The sequence below is a fragment of the Carassius auratus genome, chromosome 4 (assembly GCF_003368295.1).
Source record: "Carassius auratus strain Wakin chromosome 4, ASM336829v1, whole genome shotgun sequence".
Taxonomy (NCBI): domain Eukaryota; kingdom Metazoa; phylum Chordata; class Actinopteri; order Cypriniformes; family Cyprinidae; genus Carassius; species Carassius auratus.
This window is the reverse complement of record NC_039246.1, coordinates 16,272,434-16,294,684: the sequence shown is the minus strand read 5'-3', so window position 1 is coordinate 16,294,684 and position 22,251 is coordinate 16,272,434. Positions and strand designations below refer to the sequence as shown.

The 22,251-nt window shown below is 40.5% G+C and overlaps 1 protein-coding gene across 2 annotated transcripts in view; it reads left to right on the top strand.

The window, feature by feature from the left end:
• Positions 1-22,251, top strand: part of LOC113060741 (plexin-A4) — a 214,922-nt gene that overhangs the window by 169,213 nt on the left and 23,458 nt on the right. For both annotated transcript variants that reach the window (XM_026229904.1, XM_026229895.1), the window contains 15 exons: positions 281-481; positions 3,486-3,582; positions 5,484-5,674; positions 8,754-8,905; positions 9,601-9,718; positions 10,698-10,834; positions 11,281-11,448; positions 11,649-11,742; positions 13,202-13,441; positions 13,529-13,675; positions 14,010-14,244; positions 14,403-14,545; positions 15,609-15,877; positions 19,689-19,755; positions 21,204-21,350. In XM_026229904.1, the coding sequence (XP_026085689.1) occupies positions 281-481; positions 3,486-3,582; positions 5,484-5,674; positions 8,754-8,905; positions 9,601-9,718; positions 10,698-10,834; positions 11,281-11,448; positions 11,649-11,742; positions 13,202-13,441; positions 13,529-13,675; positions 14,010-14,244; positions 14,403-14,545; positions 15,609-15,877; positions 19,689-19,755; positions 21,204-21,350 (2,406 nt within the window). The remainder of the gene's footprint in view (positions 1-280; positions 482-3,485; positions 3,583-5,483; positions 5,675-8,753; positions 8,906-9,600; positions 9,719-10,697; positions 10,835-11,280; positions 11,449-11,648; positions 11,743-13,201; positions 13,442-13,528; positions 13,676-14,009; positions 14,245-14,402; positions 14,546-15,608; positions 15,878-19,688; positions 19,756-21,203; positions 21,351-22,251) is intronic.

Below are 22,251 nucleotides of genomic sequence, written 5' to 3'. Positions count from 1 at the left end.
TTTTGTAGATAGCCTCTCAAATTATCTATAATGGCTTTTTTAAACTCTGCCCCAGAGCAATTCAGCCATGCTAATGAGCTTCAGACCATCGTTATTGGCTTGTCCTTTCAGCCTAAGGAACAGTCAAGATGGATTTTGATGCTAAGAATAGGCCCATGCTCATTTTGAGGATTTGTTGGGCTCACACTCTGAGGAGAAACGCCAGGGAGTTTCTGACTTGTATTAATAAAGGATACTTTTTGGTTTGTTTTTGACCTTGAAGTTTGTTGTTCTCCTGCAGGAATGTCCTCAGCTACTTCCAGCTGATCGTATCCTGGTTCCAGTGAACGTGGTGAAACCCATCACACTTCGGGCCAAGAACCTGCCACAGCCACAGTCAGGTCAGCGTGGGTACGAGTGTGTACTCACAATACAGGGTGTAGAGCAGAGAGTTCCCGCCCTCCGCTTCAACAGCTCCAGCGTACAGTGCCAGAACACATCGGTAAGACTGTGTTCATGTGTGTTGGTGTGTGTGTGTTTGAGAGAGAGAGTGTGTTCAGTAGGGGGGACCCCGAATAGTTGAAGATTCGATGCTTCGATAGTAGGAGCCTTATTCAACCACCAATCTCACAGTCGAAAATATTGTTTTCTCCCAATAAATTAATATACAGCCTATTAAAATAATGCTTAAAATAAGAATCTGAAAAGAAAGTACCTTTAAATAAATATTTTAATGTGCGTGAATAAATCCAACCACCCCTATAGATTTAAGTTTCACTTTTCCATAATTCGTGACCGACAGAGGAGCAATTTGGCGGCAGGGATTTAAAATTTTAACAAGACTCAAATTGACACGGACAGAGTAAAAGATTGGATTTCTTTTTTTTTTATCAGGTAGGGTGATTTCAAAACATTTCAGCTGGTTTATACTGTATATATTATGTATATATAATTTAGCTCGTATAAGATGCATTTGGAGTCAAGCGGTTCATTGTAGTACTACAGTGATTATTTCTTCAGTGCGAGCAGAACAAACATCAATACAGAATATTAATAACTATGACTGGGAATGTCATATACATAACATTATTATGAGAACACTATTATAATAAAATGATCTGAATTTTAAGTTTAGTTGCCATGTTTCTGCACATTTTTGCATGAAGAACGCGTCCACATAAGGAGTTCATTAAGAGCTGCAAAGACACATTCATGCATTCAGGGCATTTTGGGGCAGACAGCCTATAAGTCATGATATTAACATTATGCTGTATAAATAACAAAGCGTATTCTATATGAGATAAATTATGAGTTAAATCGCATTGATTAAAAACCTGCTGCTTCATTCTACTGGTCATCTTCAGAGCATGCAGCTCAAAACAGAAATGCAGAACATTAATAACTACTGTCATATACAGGTGCATCTCAATAAATTAGAATGTTGTGGAAAGTAATTTAACTCAAATTGTGAAACTTGTGTATTAAATAACTTCCACCAATTCACTCTCTCAACAACTTAGAATATGGTGACATTCCAATCAGCTAATCAACTCAAAACACCTGCAAAGGTTTCCTGAACCTTCAAAATGGTCTCTCAGTTTGGTTCACTAGGCTACACAATCATGGGGAAGACTGCTGATCTGACAGTTGTCCAGAAGACAATCGTTGACGCCCTTCACAAGGAGGGTAAGCCACAAACATTCATTACCAAAGAAGCTGGCTGTTCACAGAGTGCTGTATCCAAGCATGTTAACAGAAAGTTGAGTGGAAGGAAAAAGTGTGGAAGAAAAAGATACACAACCAACCGAGAGAACTGCAGCCTTATGAATATTGTCAAGCAAAATCGATTCAAGTATTTGGGTGAACTTCACAAGGAATGGACCGAGGCTGGGGTCAAGGCATCAAGAGCCACCACACACAGAATGTCAAGGAATTTGCTGAACCACAGACAACATCAGAGGCGTCTTACCTAGGCTAAGGAGAAGAAGAACTAGACTGTTGCCCAGTAGTCCAAAGTTCTCTTTTCAGATGAGAGCAAGTTTTGTATTTCTTTTGGAAACCAAGGTCCTAGAGTCTGGAAGAAGGGTGGAGAAGCTCATAGCCCAACTTACTTGAAGTCCAGTGTTAAGTTTCCACAGTCTGTGATGATTTGGGGTGCAATGTCATCTGCTGGTGTTTGTCCATTGTGTTTTTTGAAAACCAAAGTCACTGCACCCGTTTACCAAGAAAGTTGGAGCACTTCATGCTTCCTTCTGCTGACCAGCTTTTTGAAGATGCTGATTTCATTTTCCAGCAGGATCTGGCACCTGCCCACACTGCCAAAAGCACCAAAACTTGGTTAAATGACCATGGTGTTGGTGTTCTTGACTGGCCAGCAAACTCACCAGACCTGAACCCCAAAGAGAATCTATGGGGTATTGTCAAGAGGAAAATGAGAAACAAGAGACCAAAAAATGCAGATGAGCTGAAGGCCACTGTCAAAGAAACCTGGGCTTCCATACCACCTCAGCAGTGCCACAAAACTGATCACCTCCATGCCACGCCGAATTGAGTAATTAAAGCAAAAGGAGCCTCTACCAAGTATTGAATACATGTACAGTAAATGAACATACTTTCCAGAAGGCCAATAATTCACTAAAAAGTTTTTTTTTTAATTGGTTTTATCAAGTATTCTAATTTGTCGAGCTAGTGAATTGGTGAGTTCTTGGTAAATATGAGCCAAAATCATCACAATTAAAAGAACCAAAGACTTAAACTATTTCAGTCTGTGTGCACTGAAATCATTTAATAAATGAGTTTCACAATTTGAGTTGAATTACTGAAATAAATGAACTTTTCCATGACATACTAATTTATTGAGATGCACCTGTACATAACGTTATAATGATAGCACTATTGTAAAACATTTTGTGCATTCTTAGGGTTTCACAGACTTTTAATGTTCTCTATATTTAAAAAAAATATAAAACATTATTTTTCTGGTTTGTATCTTTTGAGTCGTCCGTTACAAATTTTCCTTGTGTGTTAATGTAATTATTACTGTTGAATTTCTGACTTGACTCTTGATAATGTATTTTGGCCCACCCCCAAAACATATGATTTGACTATCAGTCAAATATTGGCAAGATTTGAATATTCCGATTCAACAATGAAAATACTTGTTTGGGGACACCCCTAGTGTACACCAAACATTTGTCTGTGGACTCAAGGGTACTCTCAGAAACAAGGTGCAGAATTTTAAGCAATGCAAAAAGCGAGTGGTTGTTTGGAGATTGTGTGAGAGAAGCTTATTTTAGTGGCACATGTGTTCTGTCCTGAATATTTAGTGCATGTTTGCTTGTTCTCCCAGCATCAGCAATGTAGGGATTTTGGAGTATTCTCCACTGTGTGCTGTGATGACTTACCTGAGGATGAATGATAAAAGCACTCTTCCGGCAGAATATAACTAGCAAATGTCTCTCTCTTTCTCTCTCACGCTCTCTCTGACTCTGTTCCCATGGCTACAGTACTCGTATGATGGGATGGAGATGAGTAGCCTCCCTGTGGATCTGACGGTTATCTGGAATGGAGACTTCAGCATTGACAACCCGGCCCAAAATAAAGGTAAGGCCTCTGATCCGGCGGCCCTGCTAGTACCTCTGGATTCAGTCTCCATAGCAACAGACTTGCAGCATCCATCCCCTGAAATCCTGATGGAGTTGACTGCGGATAGCCTATGTTTTTGCTTAACTTCTTCCTCGTCTGTTTATTTCTGTCTTATTTGACCTTCTGTTTAACTTAATACATCACAATATCTCACGTTCACACCTCTCATCTTCTCCCTGTGTGTATGTCTTTGCACCACACAGAAGGTCAGAGACATGATGTGACAATTAGATCTACCATAGTCTTTAAGTTTGCGTTAAATTTACCTGTGTGTGTATCCACCTGTTAAACAGCCAGTCAGAGATCTGTTGTCAAAGACAGCTGTTCGTTGGCCAACAAATACTTTCTACAGAGAGGAAGAGAGATATAATAATGAAAACTAAATATAATGAATTTAAACTCCACCCAGTACAAACCTAATCCAATATGAAACCTTGAACAATTTTCACCCTAGTCTCAGACGTCACACCAGCGGTGTGATGCATAAAGCGCACAAAATGGGAAATACTTCTGGAGTTTCAAAGCCTTCATCTGATTGGTTGAATCGAGAGCTAGCTTTTCGAAGTATGTGAAGTTCATTTTTCACAACTGAAGATTTATTGGTTTATTTGAATATTTTATTATTAATTTATGTATTATTTTATCTGATCATAATTTTATATAGTCTATTTTATTATAAAATAATTTAACAATATATGTAGTATTATGTTATTGAAATATATATATATATATATATATATATATATATATATATATATATATATATATATATATATAGGTCTGTGAAATGATTGATTGCATATATTTCATGTATATGTATTTATATCCATATCATTTATATATAAATATATTTAATATATAAACAAAATTTTTCTTAAATATATTCATGCATGTGTGTGTATTTATATGTACATGAATATACACATTACATATACATTATGTGATTAGTTATGTGATTAATTAACCAAGTAATCATTTTACTTCACACACACATATACTCATTTTTTTTCCAGACTTTTGCTAAAAAAATGTCAAGTGGGGTAAGAAAAATAACTTACTCCATGATACCACATCTTAATGTTAATGCAGTTTTGTTGGTTTATATGTGGTTATCGGAAGTGGTTTTCATCAAATGGATGTTGAGATGTTTTACTGGAAGATAAAAACAACAAGACAAAAATACTGATTAAGAAAATGATTTTCTGCGCTTAAAAAGATGTCCTGACCATTTAAATAAAATTCAAAGTAATTGCAGAGGCAGTCTGAGTCCTCAGAGATTTTTAAACATGTATGCCCAATGTCAAGACTAGAAGTTCAGAAGTTTCAGTGATATGAAATGGGATTTGGATTCAAGTTAAACGTGCCCCTGCTTTAATCCAAATCAATGAACATAGCACAAATGTGTCTGAGTGTTATTAAAGCACTGTGTGTGTGTGTGTGTGTGTGTGTGTGTGTGTGTGTGTCTGTCTGAAGGTTAGGCTAATTTACGAGGGGAAATAAAGTATCTGAGATTTCTCTCTTGGTTCCCACTGAGGGGGAGCCACTCAGGGGGCAGCAGATGATGGACAGATCATAAAAGCATCTAATAGCAATTAAAAATGCCTTTTTGGTTGCCATGGAGATGAAACATAATATCGCTGTACCAGGGAGAGGAGGAGACGAGCAGTTATCTTCAGAGCTGAGAGGAAACTAACAAATTGGGAACTATATGATTTCGATTCTACATTTTTTTTTTTTTTTCATTATTTTAGAAGTACTTCAAGCCATTGCCGAAAATTATATCAGTTTCCATTTTGCTTTGATCGATCTCCAATGGGTCTCCCAACCTGACTTGCCCTTTGCCTTCCCTGTATCCTCAGTGCACCTGTACAAGTGTGACGCACGGAGGGAGAGCTGTGGACTTTGTCTGAAGGCGGACCCTCTGTTCGGCTGTGTGTGGTGTAAGGGAGAGAACCGTTGCTCTCTGAAACAGCACTGTCCTCACCCGCAGAGCATGTGGCTCGAGCACAATGGCATCAATAGCAAGTGCACGCACCCCAAAATCACGAAGGTAAAATTGTGCACCAATCCACACACAAAATAGACCGTATAGAGCCCAGAATTGTGGGATCACTCATGGAAATGCATGTGTTTTTCAGTTTTCTAATCCAAATCATTTTACATCATTTTAATTTTTTTTTTCATCGTAAAATTGTACGATGTACTTTTACAACCGGTTTAGAGGTGAAAAGGTTCTCAAAGGTGAACTCTAAAACAATCTTTCTTAGAGTCAAGCTTAAACTATCTGTTAAATCAAAAATATCTGGGATTTTTTCATTCTTAGTATATTATGTTCCAAATGTACAATAAAACTCTGGTAACATAAACAGATCTGACAGAAATGCTCAGTTGTACTCACTGAAATATGCATGTTTTATGGTTAACCATCATTGTGAAGATGAACAGTTGATATAAACTGAAAGAAAAGGCTGAGGGGGAACAGATGGGTGCGTTGCTGAAAGAGTTATGATGGAAGTGTGACCTTGGGCGGAATACTGAGGGTGGAAGAATGGCGAGGAAGAGTGGCAAGGATGGAAGAGATGAGGAACACTGAAGCCTCTGCACCATCAACTCCATCTGTAGCGCCCCATCAAAATGATTGATGAACATATAGCAGAAAGGGAACGCTACCTGTTTGAGTGCCACAGGCTCTGAATTACGAACAGCAGTTGTGTCTGAAGCTTGTTAATCAAACTCAGAAACTTGTTGGCAAGAGCAAATCCTCATTCACAGAAAAATACAAGAAAAGTTATAGAAAGTACTGGAATGAAGTAGAAGTTTTATCACTAGTTTTATCATCCATCATGTGGCCAAGCAATTATAAAAGTTAAAGTATTAGCGTTTAATACTAATTATATCATAAAACCAGTTCATTCTGCATCATTCTACAATCTGTTTAAAGTTGGTCACCACTATCACTTCAAACAGTCACTTCAGTGCTTTGTTTGATAGAGCTGAGATTCTAATAGCCAATTAACACTTTGAAAGCCTGAAATGGAAGTAAGCCAAGTAGAGCTGTGGGTATTGTGAAGGGAATTCCTGGACTGAGCTCTTCTATTTTTATTCCATCTCCAGATCCAAGCTCTCCTCGTGCCTCATAAATACTCTCACTCTCTCTGATTATCACTCTCGGCGTCTTTTTCAATTGATCGGCTCACAGGTCGTAATGTATTCTAATGCACTATTACTGTGACATTGTAGATGAGGAATCTTTCGCTGACATTGAAGTGGATGGTGATTAAGTGTTTTTCCTCCAACAACCGTCAATTAGCTTGTCAAAGTCACAAATCTAATCAACTCCCCATCTCCTAATGAAAAGAAACTACTCTGTTTCTCTCTCCAGCTCATACTCATCTAAACTCCTGCTTCATCGTCTCATCGGAAGGTTGCAGTTTTACAGTGACTTACCAGTAAAGTGGGTCTGTTATTTCATTTTAAATAATCATCTGGCATATCGTAAAACTCAAAGACGTCCCAAAAAGCTATAAGGCCCTAAAGGCATTGTAAAGACATTGATAGTCTCAAACATAGAAGAGTTAAACTCTGATTAAACTGAATTACTGGAGAGATAAATTACAACAGTACAATAATGTTCCTTAAAATGCTTGGGCCAGACAGGGTGTGTTCGTAGTACACTGCCATGTTTAAAATTTAAACACACAGTCAGAGCCTTTGAGAAATCAATTTTCCTAGTGCTCTGAAGCCAATAAAGAACCTATGAAAAACTTGAATCTCTCCGCTACGATCAGTACATGTGATGGGTTAAAGGGAAATTACCCCTCTACCAGGCTGCTAATGAGATCTCTGACCTAAAGTTGGATCATTATCAGGCAGGAAATAATGACAGAGCCAAGATGTTAACATGTCTATATTGCCCTTTGGGATCCAGCTTCGTTTTGCCAAGATGAGGAATGGGTGTCCTACATTTGGCCTAATAGCCCAGCTGTCAATACACATATGGGGCCCGACTTCAGACACGTGGGTCAAGACTGTTTGATAGGCTCTATTTTTAGGGTTGATGGATAGCCACTCGATAAAAGAGCTGTTCGTCTTGTATGGTTTCAGCTTGTACTTTTATTCAAAACTGCATTGTGGGAATGAATTGCATGCTAGCATTACTCCTCTTTCTTTCCTTCCCCCCACATTTCCGCAGGTTAGTGTTACCAGAGAAATTGTACATGTGTTTTTATTTTATTTATTATTTGAATTGTTAAAATCCCACTGATCAGAACCATAGAGTTGGAAGAATAGTTCATTTTGTTGGATTGCTGGTTCTGTTATGATTATATGGACCTGGCTTATGGCATATCATTTAATAATAATACCCTCATCGAGTAGACATGTCTCGGTCTTAACATCACAAGACATGTTTTATGGCACATGAATTGCCAATTAAATTATTAAGTGTGATTCGCTACATTTTAATGCACCATAAATGCCTTCCTTTAACAGTGTTTAATGAATCGGCAGCCAAGTGTTTCTTGTGTTAATGGTATAACACTAGCAAAAGCATGAAGATGCTAGAGATAGCACCATGCAAGTACATTAGACACGTTACCTCTAATCAGCCAGATTTGGTACTGCTTAGCATCCCTAGGAGCAAAGAATAAAAGGTGTTTGATCGCCCTGACATGTTCAGATGAAAATAAGCATCCTCGTGCAACGCCCGTGTTTATATTCCAATCTTAGCAGCATATGATTTTACATGCTGGTGTCGGCATATTTCTTCCCAGATGCTGACAATGTGTTCATAAATTAGCAAGGCTTTGTTTTTGCTATAGGCAGGGCTCGGCTGGCTCAGCTGGCTGTGCGGCTGATCATTATTCAACATAAGCACTGCTCTGACAAAAAGTGGCCCAATTATCCCACTGAACCAAATCACTCACAGCTTCTCTCGCTGTCACCCGCCCCGCACACCGTCTCGCAATCACTGACTCCTGCAGGTGCATGAAAGAATCGGTTGCTGAGTCATTCTTCACTTCCTGTTGGTTTGTACCAACAATGGAAATGCCGGGGGATGTGGAAGCTCTCCATGTTGTTTCTTGTTCAATGGGAATGATGGGAATGTCTCTGTGGCGACTTGTCTGCAGATCACTCCACTTCGAGGACCGCGTGAAGGTGGAACACTGGTGACTATTCGTGGCGAGAACCTGGGACTGGAGTTCAGTGAGATTAAAGACCATGTAAAGGTTGCAGAAGTGGAATGTATACCAGTACCCGAGGGATATATCCCAGCAGAACAGTAAGTGTTTACATTTAGAAATTGGAGAGCATTCAGGTTTTACTATAGTACCAGGCCAGATTTGACATTTCTTTGTGGTCGTTGTCATAATGGCATATTTTTAACCTGGATTTAATGGCTAAATTATGTCATCTCCCTTGAATCGCCTTAATAGATTTGTTTTTAGTCTCTAAACAGTTGTCCTTTACAGACGCAGCCAGAGTTAGCATAATGCAGGCCTGATAAATGTTGCCAAGAACCCTGTGTCTCTTAAAAGTGCCTGATATGGATTGGCAGTAAACACAGAGAAAGCATTAAAGAAACTTTTAATCCGAGGTCAGGACAGCAAAAGATAATTATGCGTTATTTGGCAAGCATTTGAGAAAGCCCTGCTGACAACATGAAAAATTCTCCAGTATTATTGTCCTGACCTGAAAAACCCTCTCTTTTATTCTGAGTTTCTCTGCTGTAGGTTGCTGCAGCACAGGTTTATTATTATTATTATTATTATTTGGACGCTTTGATAAGCCTCTTACTGTGGTGCATGAGAGAGTCTGACACCTGTCATGGAATGATGAGGCAGAATAACTAGTTCATATTAACCCATCTCATGCATATATTATTATGGCAGGGATAGACATTAAAGTCCATAAACGGTTTGCTTATTATTGAGGAACTAATCTGGTCGACTAATTGCATATGTGTGTGTTTTACAGGATTGTGTGCGAAATGGGAAAAGCAGAAATGAGCCAGTTTGCTGGAAATGTCCAAGTGTGTGTTGGAGAGTGTCGCCCCGAGTTCATGGCCAAGTCGTCTAAGTACTACTTCTTTTTGGTGAGTACCTCAGCAAATCACTGGCCATAAAATAACCCCCAATGAACTGCTGGTCTGTCCACCGTGTTCTGAACCATGTCTTTATAATTACAAGTCTTTGCCGCTTCAGGGTTGAAAATGCTTGAATTTACTGTTGTGTCACTAATAAAGAGTGAACACTTTGGCCATGTAGCCCTGCTGATGTACTTAGTCATATCAGCGGGCACTTGACCCCACCAAGTGTTCGGTCAACACCCGGAGAGTCTACCCATAAAACTTGCATTATACTGCTGCTGTTGTGCAAGATTGTTCCTCCCACAGCATCCTTTCCTCAATTGCAAAAGCATTTTTGTGCTTGTTTTACATAATGTAATTTACTTAAAATTTCCCTTGATAGGGATCTTGATTTACTAAAACAATTAGTGAACAAAACAATGTAAGCTTAAGCATATGTAAGTTTTAGTTGTTTTGGTTATACATACATTCATCAGCATATTTATATGCTTGAGACCACATATATAAAGTGATTTTGTAAGATTTTTCAGATCGAGAAAAGCTCTTTTAGCCAGTAGAATTCTGTCTTTGATAGGATCTTGCATGATGCTGGCCACACTCAGTTTTATATCCATCTTTCACTTTTCTCTTGCTTCTAGTATTCCCAGTGCACATGCTGATATAACACCCATAATCAGATTGTGATCCAGCCATCCAAATGAATTGAGCTGCAGTGTCATTTTTCCTGTTATAGAGCCATTTTATAGCATTTATCAGTTTTATGCAAACATTAATGGCTTTTATTTCTCATTCAGATGTGGTAATTGGATTATGTGATTCTTGGGTGAGGAGGGCAGTTGGTGTTCTGAGAAAAGGAGGTGATAATCAGATAGGGAAAGAGATACAGAAGAATGAAAAACATAAGGGATTGCTGCCTCACCTTTGTCTTATGATGTGTGAGCTTGTAAATAATTCCCATTGTTTGTTTTGGCCTTGCTTTTTACAGGTCCCTAAACTGTTGAGTTTACAGCCGAACCGAGGGCCAGTATCTGGAGGCACCATAGTAAACATCAGCGGCAGCAACCTGGATGCAGGCAGCAATGTCTCAATCATGTTTAAAGACCAGAAGTGCACCTATCAACGGTAGGGTTGAATGGAAAGGTACAGCGCACTTCCCTTTGAGATGTCATCATGCTTTTTGGTTAGCTTGCCAGTCATTCAAAGTTTCTGGCGGATCCAAACCACCAAAGAAAGCCAATACTGATCTTAAGAACTTGAGAGTTTCTGATCTGTAATCAGTAACATCAATAGCCATCACTCTCTTCTTGCATCAGGTGCAGCCACAGAGTCTGATCATATGAGCAGAAGATTAAATTAGGTCTAGTATGCTTTGCTTTAATGGGAATACTCTTTACAGCCACATAAAACCATCTCTTTAATAATACAAAACCAATTAACTGAACCAATTCTTAAAGCAGGTTTTATTTTTGGAATTGAAAGTTTAATTTAGTTTAAAACTCTTAAATACTGAAAAGTTTAAAGAACGTCTACTCATACACTGTTTTTTTTTTTCCTGTTTGACAAATCAGGCGAGGAGGACAGTGGATAACTTGTCGTTCTCATGCCTCTATGCAAGGCTACGGAAACGTGTCCGTATCAGTGTTTGTGGATAAAGCCCACATTCACAAAGATCTCAAGTTTGAGTATGTGGAGGACCCCACTATCACCAAACTCGAACCTGAGTGGAGCATTTTCAGGTGTGTGTACTACAAAGCCATTTAAGACAAGGCTGTTGGGGAAACGGACCGTGACATTTTTCAAATTGATTATCATTATTAACTTTTTATGAGTAAAAATGTATGCACTGTTGATTTTAATAAAATAAAAAAACATCTAAAGATTATTGTAAAGAACCTCACAATGTGAAAGTTTAACAAACATGGTGTTGTTTTCACAGTGGCAACACACCAGTGACTGTGACCGGGACAAACCTGGACATCATCCAGACTCCTCTCATCAGAGCCAAGTATAAGAACATGGAGACAGTCAATGTAAGTGCAAACGTTTTCCACAGTAAACGATCACTCGACCTTCACCTAACCTGAGGCTAGTGAACTGGAATGACCATTAGCAGACTATTCCCCCTGCTCCAATCACCTGTGTCGGCTGTGCATCATTGGATCCGGGGACAGTAGCTGCATAAAAGAGGGAAATAAGGAGAGAGAGAGACAAAGAAACAGACAGAGAACAGGAAAACTGCCAGGTCTCAGCAGCAGTAGCAGCAATGTTCCCATTGTGAGGGAAAGAGGAGAATGCCGTAACACAGGGTGGATGCATAGACAAGGATATCATGTTCCCCGTCTTCAGAATGGACCCAAACAGCCATGGGAGGCTGCACTCAGTGAGATCTGATTGAAAGGCAAAAGACAAAAGAGCGTAATGTTATCTCGGGCACGTATCTCACACATGGCCGCATTTAGCATCTGGGCTGCGATATGATTAGGGTTTGGCACACTGCTCCTCAAAGCACGGCAGAAAGAAGTCATACCCTAGCTTGCAGTCTCTGAAAGAAGTTGTTTGTGGGGCACAAGACATCTCATATCCTTGTTTGTAATGCGATCGCTCATAACTAGTCTGAAAAGAGTTTGACCAGACTTTGTGCGGTAAAAAAAAAAAAAAAGGTGACCTGAAATCTATTTTATCTTGAACAATTCCCCCCGTTACAACCTTCTATAGAAGCCTTTGTGTTAGAGGAAGTGAAAGTTCGACTGCCTGGCTGCTACAGCTTTGAGAGCAATCCAATTAAAATGACTGGAGATATCTGTAGGGATGTTTTTGATGGCGAGTCTGCTGTCTGGGTATTTTAACAGCCAACTGCAAAGCACTGTGGGTTCAAAAACTCAAGGGTCTTGTCTGGCTTTTTATTTATACACTTTAAAGTGAATGCATATATGGGTTTGAATAAACCCATGCCATAACTTTGCATTTGATAAACCTGACCTGTTAATAAGAAAGAAAGGGGAAAGTAAAGAAGTGGGCTGAGAAACACTGACTTCCTTTAAATAATGATGTGTACAAAATCAGATTAAGTAGTGAAAGTCCTGATAACCACATTTAGCTGCAGTATGTATATATGACCTATGTGAGAGAAAGAAGAGAGATGAAGACAGACAGAGCATCAAGGAGAGATGACAATGTCAAATCTCTCTCAGGGAAGTGTGGTTATTTATCCATTGGTGAGTCACCAGCACTGTAGGCACAATCACTTTGTGGCCATTTTAAAAGTGCTAATTTAATGCTGCTTTGTTGCTGCTAAACCTCTTTTGTAGGGAGTTGAGGTTAAATCGAGGTATTTTTATTCATGCATAACTGATTAAAACAGTCTTAATCTGAATTACTGTTTGTAATGTAAATGGAGTATAGTTGTACGTCTAGATGTTTATTTTATTCTAAGTTGCACATGGACTGCAAATGACTTACTGAATGTTCAATGTCATCTGTTTCTGCCAGATATGTCAGGTTCTGAGTCCCTCCACTATGCAGTGCATGGCCCCAGAGCTTCCCTACAGTCTAAGCAGGGAAATGGAAGAGCTAGAGAGACCCGATGAGTTCGGCTTCATCCTAGACAACGTTCAGTCTGTGCTGGCCCTCAACAACACCAACTTCATCTACTACCCAAATCCAGTGTTTGAACCGCTCAGTGTGACTGGGGTCCAGGAGCTCAAGCCAGGGTCTCCCATCATACTCAAGGTGAATCAAGCATTTACATAAATTTCAGCATTGTTGGTCTTTCAGTTGTCTGTTGCAGTTACTACATTTTGTGAATGTGATTTTCAGGGTAGAAACTTCCTCCCTCCAGCCCCAGGTGGCAACGGGAAGCTCAACTACACGGTTCTTATTGGAGACAAACCTTGTACTTTAACTGTATCAGATACTCAACTGCTCTGCGAATCGCCCAATCTGACTGGACGACACAAGGTTCTGGTAAGCTGCTGAATACTTGGGTGCATATCCATTTTTCACAATGAACTAATGCTTTGGGGACTTTGTGGTTATTGTACTTTCTGAGAAGTTGACTGTGCAATAGAAATACCTCCTCAATAAGAATTATTAATGCCTGCTTCACTGCCTGCTTGTTCACTTCCTGTGAAGTGAAAGTGCTGCAAACCTTTACAGCCATGAACTTAAGATCTTTAGATGTATATTGATCTGCTTCAATTGGTAGCACAGGTTACTGAACAAGGTACCAGTCTGCTAATTTAACCTACTACAAAGTATTGCATTAATTGAAATCTTCACAAAATGTGCTTGATTTTAGGCCCGTGTAGGTGGCATCGAGTTCTCTCCTGGTGTGGTCCACATCACCTCCGACAGCCCCCTCAGCAGCACCGCCGTCATCAGCATTGCTGGGGCAGGAGGCCTCCTCATCTTCTTCATCGTCATTGTCCTCATTGCATACAAGCGCAAATCCCGTGAGAGTGACCTCACTCTTAAGCGCCTGCAGATGCAGATGGACAACCTGGAGTCCAGAGTAGCCTTGGAATGCAAAGAGGGTAAGTAGTCGGGAAGTGGTTTGGCTGGAGTAAAAGGTGATGTCAGATTTTGCAGAATTCAGAAACTGCCTCTGCAACATTTGTACAGATTATACGTTTTTTAAGAAGTATTTAGTGATCTCAATCTATTTGTTCTTCATGTTTTGCATCTTCCACAGCATTTGCAGAGCTGCAGACAGATATTCATGAGTTGACCAGTGATCTGGACGGAGCTGGTATTCCATTCTTAGACTACCGCACATACACAATGCGAGTCCTGTTTCCTGGCATTGAGGAGCACCCTGTCCTTAGAGACCTGGAGGTAATCTAACAATTTAATTGATGCAGAAAGGTTTTGCAAAATAATACTTTTTCATCCAAAGGGCCCTTTACTGAGTTTCTGAGATGTACATACAAACATTTGCATTTTCATGTATGCATGTAATTACCGCACATTGTAAATGTGTGAGGAACAGTCACAGTGATGGCTGCTAAGTATATTTCTTTTCTTTCTGTTTTTCGGTTCTGAAGGACTAACAGCACAGTGGGGTTGTTGGGAATTAAAGCTGTCACTGTGCCATTTGTGTTCACTCTCGGTAAACAAAAGGCAGCAGCTCTCATTATAATCTACATGCGTGCTCTTTCTCTCTCTCTCTCTCTCTCTCTCTCTCTCGCTCGCTCGCTCATTTTTTTCTTAAAGTAATGAGCTGCTCTCTGATTCACAATCAGTCTTTCGTTAATAACAGTAATGACATGCGACTCAACAGTTTATTTTTTTTCTGAGTGTGGGGAAGAGAATTAAAATCCAATGCAGGGTACACCGCCCTATGGGTTATTTACGCCCCATTATGACAGTGATGGACAGTTTTAATTGAATCACACATTTCTTCAGTCAACATATGAACCATATTACCTGCTTATGCCAGTTGAGCTCTGCTTGTAATCAGCTATATCAATTAAGACTTGATTGGAATAAATGTCCCCTCTCTCTGGAAAAGTTTATTGTAAAATCACAGCTAATGACAGGAACGTCTCAAGAATTTGACAGGTGTTTAATAATTATTGATGAAAGCAAATTGCATCAAATGATGTCATGAGGTCTCTGCGTGGTGAAGTGTTTGTCATCGGGTATTCTAAGTGCACATTTTAGCCCAGTGAGCAGCTGTTATTAGATGTAAGCTTTTCATTTGTATCCTGGATTGTTTAGCCTTAGGTTTGCTTTTTTATTTGTTTACTGTGTTCGGTTCTCTTTAGTTTAAATGCATGTGGGTGTTTCATTAGACACTAGCAGAGGATGCTGTAGGCCAAATAAGAGAGTTGGAAAAAGCTTTTCAGCCACATAAGGCTAGTTGATGTTTAAGTGAGCATTCTTTTTTTCCCTGCAGGTGCCAGGTTACAGACAGGAACAGGTGGAAAAGGGCCTTAAACTGTTTGGACAGCTTATCAACAACAAGGTTTTCCTGCTGTCCTTCATCCGAACCCTAGAGTCTCAGAGAGGCTTCTCCATGCGAGACCGCGGTAACGTCGCCTCCTTGATCATGACCGTTTTGCAAAGTAAACTGGAGTATGCAACGGATGTGCTCAAACACCTGCTGTCTGACCTCATTGACAAGAACCTGGAAAGCAAGAACCATCCCAAACTCTTACTCAGAAGGTACTATACACATTGCACATGAAGAGTCATCTTAAAAAAATCTAGCCCTACAGTCCAGTGGGGTTTACTGATTATAAATGCCCCTCGAGTGAGTGTATTCAACAAAGCACATGTTCAAAATTTTGGGCTCATTTCAATCTGCCTGATTCTAATTATAGTCAACTTCCTAAAGGAGAGCAGATGACCTCTGCAAATTGTCTTTGATACGTGGACTCTAGTGCACTGAATGGGAGTAATTGCATTTGGGGACATCAAAATGCACATTTTCTCTCCCAAACATGTAATGCACTGACATGCTCATCGTTGAATTGTAATTAGGATTAATTAGTTTGAGATCCAATTAACAGTGCACTAAAAACCTACTGAACTTTGGGAGATATGTGAACCTCAATTCCCCATGCAATCAAGTACCTTTGTGTCTCTGCATTCTAACAGCACAGAGGACAGTATTATTACTGTACCATATTGATTTTTTATTAATTTTGCTTTAATTTGAAAACTTCTAATGTTTCTTAAATTTCTAGTGAACATTAGTTGACTGACACTTCTGATTTTTGCTAACTGAAACTACTGGGATGAAAAAAATAGTGCTTTTAGAGCCAAAAATGATATATAATACAAATTAATGAGTTGGTCAAAACAAGCTTGCTAATAGTGATAGGCTGATCATGTGAGAACTACAAGAGGAGCTCCTCGACTGAATCATAACTGATTCAACACCCTTGATTACAGGCGTGATTAATTGAAACAAGCGAAGGGAAGATTAATTGCACAAAGAGCTGCAGTGCATATTAGCGATGGAAAATAAAAGAGATTTTTCTTTGTTACAGTCAGGCTTCTGTCAGAGTCAAAACCAACCCTGTCAGCTTTTTGTATGCACCCGAAACATCTGCATTTTGTGATGGATGTGTCATCAGGAATTAGCTTTCAACCAGTGGCTCTCAACACGTTCTGCTTCAGGTTCCAGATTCAATATTTTATTGTATAAAAATTATCATTAAAAAGAAACACTGACATTTATTAAACCATGAAGTGTGTAGATGAGAAGCACCGTTTTAGTCCATATATTTCAATGGATTAGACGCTCACGGGTATATAGAGCGATCTTCACCACATGGAACCTGTCTAGCCTCCAGCAGCTGCTTAGCAAAGGACGATACAGAGCACTGGGCCAGAACTGAGAAGCTTAAGCTGTTGTCTGAGAATAATTTTCTCATCCCTGTCTCTCTTTCACTGCATGATTTCTAAATCTGTGTTTAAAATGCAGAGAAGCAGGACATCTTTGGCAGAAGCCTCCAACCAGTTTTCGTTTCCCGACTTCCAAGAAAGCGCTTGCGACGGCCGCCCCATCTGTCCAGCATCAACCTGAGTTCACAAGCACAAACAGGCTAACTAACGGGCGGCTTCTAGAACCATCTGTCGTATTTCTCCTTCTCCCTCGCTCACTGCAGCCCACTCCTCCTCATCTACGAATAAAAATAACCTATCGGATCATGTAGCCCGTTTTCTTTATATGTATAGCATCAGTGAAGTCCACGTGGGTCTCCTGTTCCTGCATATGCTCGTACACATTACTCAGACATTTAGTGACCAACACGTTCGTGCGCACTTTCATACACATACATACACTGCCAGGCAGAGCTGAATAGGAGTCCTGTGATTATTCTCTAGGGATAATCCTTAGTGAAGGGGGACCATGGTTACGCAGCGGGACCCGACAGTGTGCAGAGCGGACAATCTTCCCCGCGTGAGGCAGAGTGCGAAATTGAAATTATTCCTGGCTTCAAGCTGCGTTCTTTAACACACGTGCATTAAAGAGGGGAGTTTGTTTCAACAGACGATTGTTTGGTTAGGAAAATAAAGCTTATGATGCTGCAAGGTGAATAACGTCAGCCCATTAGCCAAGTGTGTGTCTGTTCCTGGCCAGCTTTTAGCTGAAGCATAGTTTCAGTTTCATAGCATGCTTAGACTAGCTCTCAGTAAAACCTTTATTCAGTTAATGCCACGCACTTAGCAACACAGTTAAATATATTAACTTGTTTACAAGATGCTTTTTCTGCATATAACACACATTTGCAGTGCAGTATCTGTCATAGAGTGACAGTTCTCATTTTTGCAGGGTGTCTGGAATCATAAACCTCTCTCAGGTCCTACAAAGTTGGCAGAGCTGGCTGTTCACATCCATTTGTGGTGGCAGAAAGCAGCATCAAATGTAAATGGCCTTTGCTGTATGCAAGAGATGATGAGGGAGATATATGGAGCTCTTTCCTCGCCCTCTTTCTCTTGTTTATGGAGCGTAGCTTCAGTGTGGCTCTTTGCACATTTGACGTGGAGGAAACCTCCAGCAGACTTAGCTTCGTTCCACTTCAAAATGGCTGTTTAATCATGGGGAACTAAGCACCAGGTGCTGCCCACATCCCATTCCTCACCGCTGGATGGGCATCACTTTTCCTGCCTCCCAAAACCAAAGCCAAACAAGTGCTCGTTCTCTGAGCCAGTGATATGTGACATAAGGATTTGGGGGACAGTGATAGTTGGTTGCTCTTGGCGCTGTGGCAAAGTTATGGAGAGGTTGTGCCAGGATTGTCTGGCAACAAGGCTACTTATTCCCCCTCCGGTAAGCCGAGAGGTAACACAGGATATGGGTAAGTGAGTTTATGGGGTCTTGCCAACAATAATTACCATCAAACCAGCCGATAGCACAAGAAAGATAAAGCTAATGGGAATAACAGTCCACCTAAGCAAGAAGGTGGCGAAAAGCTGTTTTCTTCTTTTATCAGTTTTTTTTTTTTTTAATACTGCGGTCTATCTCCGGGTTTTCCCCCGCCTACCTTTTCTCTTGTAATTGGTCCAGGCCTTGAGAAACAGTCCAGGGTGAGGATGATTACAGGGCAGTGTTAGGATGGAGATGAAAGGAAAGATGAAACGTGACCCCGTTGACCCCTGGACCTGTCCTCCTTTGGCCCACTCAAGGCAGTGGCTACAAAACAAGGGGACACTAATCCTTTCCAGGTGTTGCGCCAGCTTAGCGGGCACACGCAGACACAAATACGTTCACATGTACACACGGGTCTGCACAGCGGCAGCTCTCAGTACGGCAGCGGGACAGTGGGAATGCAGGTGGCAGCTGGGATACAGGGCATGGCAGAGGAGGCGTAGACGCACACACACCACAATGCTGTAATCCTGAAATATTGATGCTCTGTGCCATGGCTCATTGCAGGCGCCTTGGCAATTCACCAACTCCCTGCGGCACACACAGACTGGAGACACTGGATCCACGTATATTGAGTTTCACTTTGTTATAGTTATTATGTATGTACATCTCTCATGCCGGATCAGAGCCTGTGGTCCAAGCGAAGGCGTTAGCCAATCATGATGTACTCTGATGCACCCCGGCCCTCCATTCAGCCACCCTTTATTGTAACCTGATCCATTTTGAGCTCAATGACCGGACTGTGGGGGGAGAAAATGAGTCCGGTCTTATTCCAGGCCAGAGCAGGTTCACTTGGCATCAATCCAGCCAGATCACATAAAGGCTCTTAATTGGGTTTCTTGTATTAGGGTCTTGTGGATTATTTTGGTAATAAAGACAGCCTGCAGATTGGCGCTATAGATTCCAGAGCACAATTCATGTTCCAGCAATTATGTTTGTTTAAGTCCCATTCATTAGGAGACACCGTCCTTTGTGAAGTGAATTTTGCATGGTCGTGGTAATCGCATTTGTGCGTGACACTCACAGTGATAATCGTGGCTTTGTGCTGCTTTTATTTATTTATTTACTTACTCTGTTTATTTGTTTGTTTTTCAGAACGGAGTCTGTGGCTGAGAAAATGCTCACAAATTGGTTCACTTTTCTGCTATACAAATTCCTCAAGGTAAGTTCAGGTTTGTGTGTGTGTGTGTGTGTGTGTGTGTGCACGTTGTATGTGTGCACGTTGTGTGTGTGTGTTACCACATCCTCATGTCTGGGCAGCCTAATTGTAATGATTAAGAACCAACCATTAAAATTGCTGAAGAATATTCAGATTAGCGGTTGGCAGATATGCAAAGAAAAGAGATCAGTCACCTTCAAGGTCATTTGGCACATGCCCTGTTGAGCACAGAGGAATCAAGTGAAGTCCTGTGGGAGCACTGGCAGTGATGCACTGCAGGTGTTTGACAGAGAGAGTGTGTGTGTCTTGTGTATGAATATGTTTAGGTGTGTATGTACATCTGTATGTGAGTGTGTCTGCATGCACTTTTAATCAAAGAGGGTTTAAAGTTGGCCAAGTCTTGCTGACTTCAGCGTATTTCTGTTCCTATAATGAGACAGTCGGCTTAGCAGGTGCTGCTCAATTCTACATATAGCACTGTGACCGTCAGCACCACCACGGTCCTCTCGAGCACTTGTCATTAATCTCTTAATAAACACATCTGCTGCAATCAGAACATGGCATGTGCAATTTTGCAAGTGTACAGAAATTTCCTGAATTCTGGAAAGCACAAAGCAGGCAATAAATTCTGGAATTCAAGGCTGTTTTGTCCAGTCTGGTTTAACGGATTAGACCTGAGTGAATGAAGCCGATACATCACTCGAGAGCTTCAGGATTCATTTAAGCTCAAATTGGACTCTACTGTAAGCGAAGGACTTTATTGTGACCTCATCCATGCGAAACCATAACATTATTATTGTAGTCACAGCACATTGATTTGAGTATTATTGAACAGTGCTTGACCAGCTGCCCAGACCACTAGTCGGTTTTACAGTCCATTTCTCATTTCAACAAGCATATTTGCCCAAATTCAGCCAGAGACACTGCAGTCTAGCACAGAGATCTTCAACATGGGGTCTACCAATTGTTGTTTGATCTTTGTTTTTTGTACATTTAATTTTTTTTTTCAAAAATAGTTACAGGTAATGTTTATCTAAATGTTCATTGTCCCTGCCACATTAAAATGTATGTAGTAAATTAAAACATAAAATGATTATTTACTGGCTTTGTGATGTAAATGTACAGATCTGGCCATTAAGAATAGACATTTTTTCCCCACGGCATGTGTCATAATCATAACAAATTATTATTTTTTACAATATTTAACATTGGGTCCTAGCTCTGTCTGTCTGTCTTTCCTCCAGGGATCGAGTTTAACTATTACTGAAATCCATATGAGTGAAATTGTTACGTCAGTTGAAATTGACACACTAGCGCCACAACTGTAAAGCTCCTTTCAAAATGTCTATTACTGTTACTGAATGATGTAATGACAGCCCACATTCTCTGTAGGTGGTTGGTGTGAAATTTAAGAGACTGAAAGTGACAGTGTCTTTTTTTTCCTCATGAAGGAATGTGCTGGGGAGCCCCTCTTCTCTCTTTTCTGTGCCATAAAGCAACAAATGGAAAAAGGCCCCATCGACTCTATCACCGGAGAAGCCCGCTACTCACTCAGTGAAGACAAGCTCATCAGACAGCAAATTGATTACAAGACACTGGTAAGGCTCCGAACCACACCGTGGAGGAAGAAAGGAAAGAGGGAACAGTTTTAGAAGGATAGAGAAGGAGAGTAAACTAAGTAAACTAAAATAGGAATAAAGAAAAAGACGAGGATAACTGGGTGGAAAGGAGGCTAAGGAGCATGAAAGCATTCAGAAACAGACAGGTGTGGAGGTAGAGAGAAGGGTAAGGTAATTTGTTTGGGTTGACGCAGCATGCAATGCCCACAGTCTTCACGCCTGACAGGGAACACGCATGCTTGTTATGACCTTTGACCTGTCTGCTGTTCTGTGGTGATTGGCAGTGCTGTGTTTGGCTGGCCACTGTGACAGGCATGAGCTAAGCCCATGCTGTCAGGGCTGCACGTATGCCAGGACGGGCTGTTTACTTGGGACTGCACATCAGGAGGGTAATCTGTATTCTGTGTGAGACTAAGAAAACGAAAGAGGAGGAATGTGGCAAATAGTGTCATCTCTTGGCATCCGACCCATTCCTTTGAACACCGCACTGATTTGATGACTGTTGGAGCCGTTTCAGCTTCATCATTCTGTCCTCACTTCCAAAACACTTAAACGGCTGCAGACTCACCACAATGCAAGCCACTACCAATAGCACATTCTGCCTTCCCTAGAAAGATATCGAGGACATTTTCCAGTCAGTTCTTTCTTAAACAATAAGATATGAGTGGTAACATTATACTGACCAATCAACATCCACAACATTTTAGTACAGATTTAAAATCCTTCATACTATTTTTAATTCTTCTTCTACACATATTTCCTGTTATAACTTCAGGGCACCTAGATACAGATCTTTGATCTGGATTCAAATTTGGTTTTGTTTTCAATGCAAAAGCTTTTCCGACAGCTTTTTAGTCCAAGAGAGGGCTTAGCGCTGGCC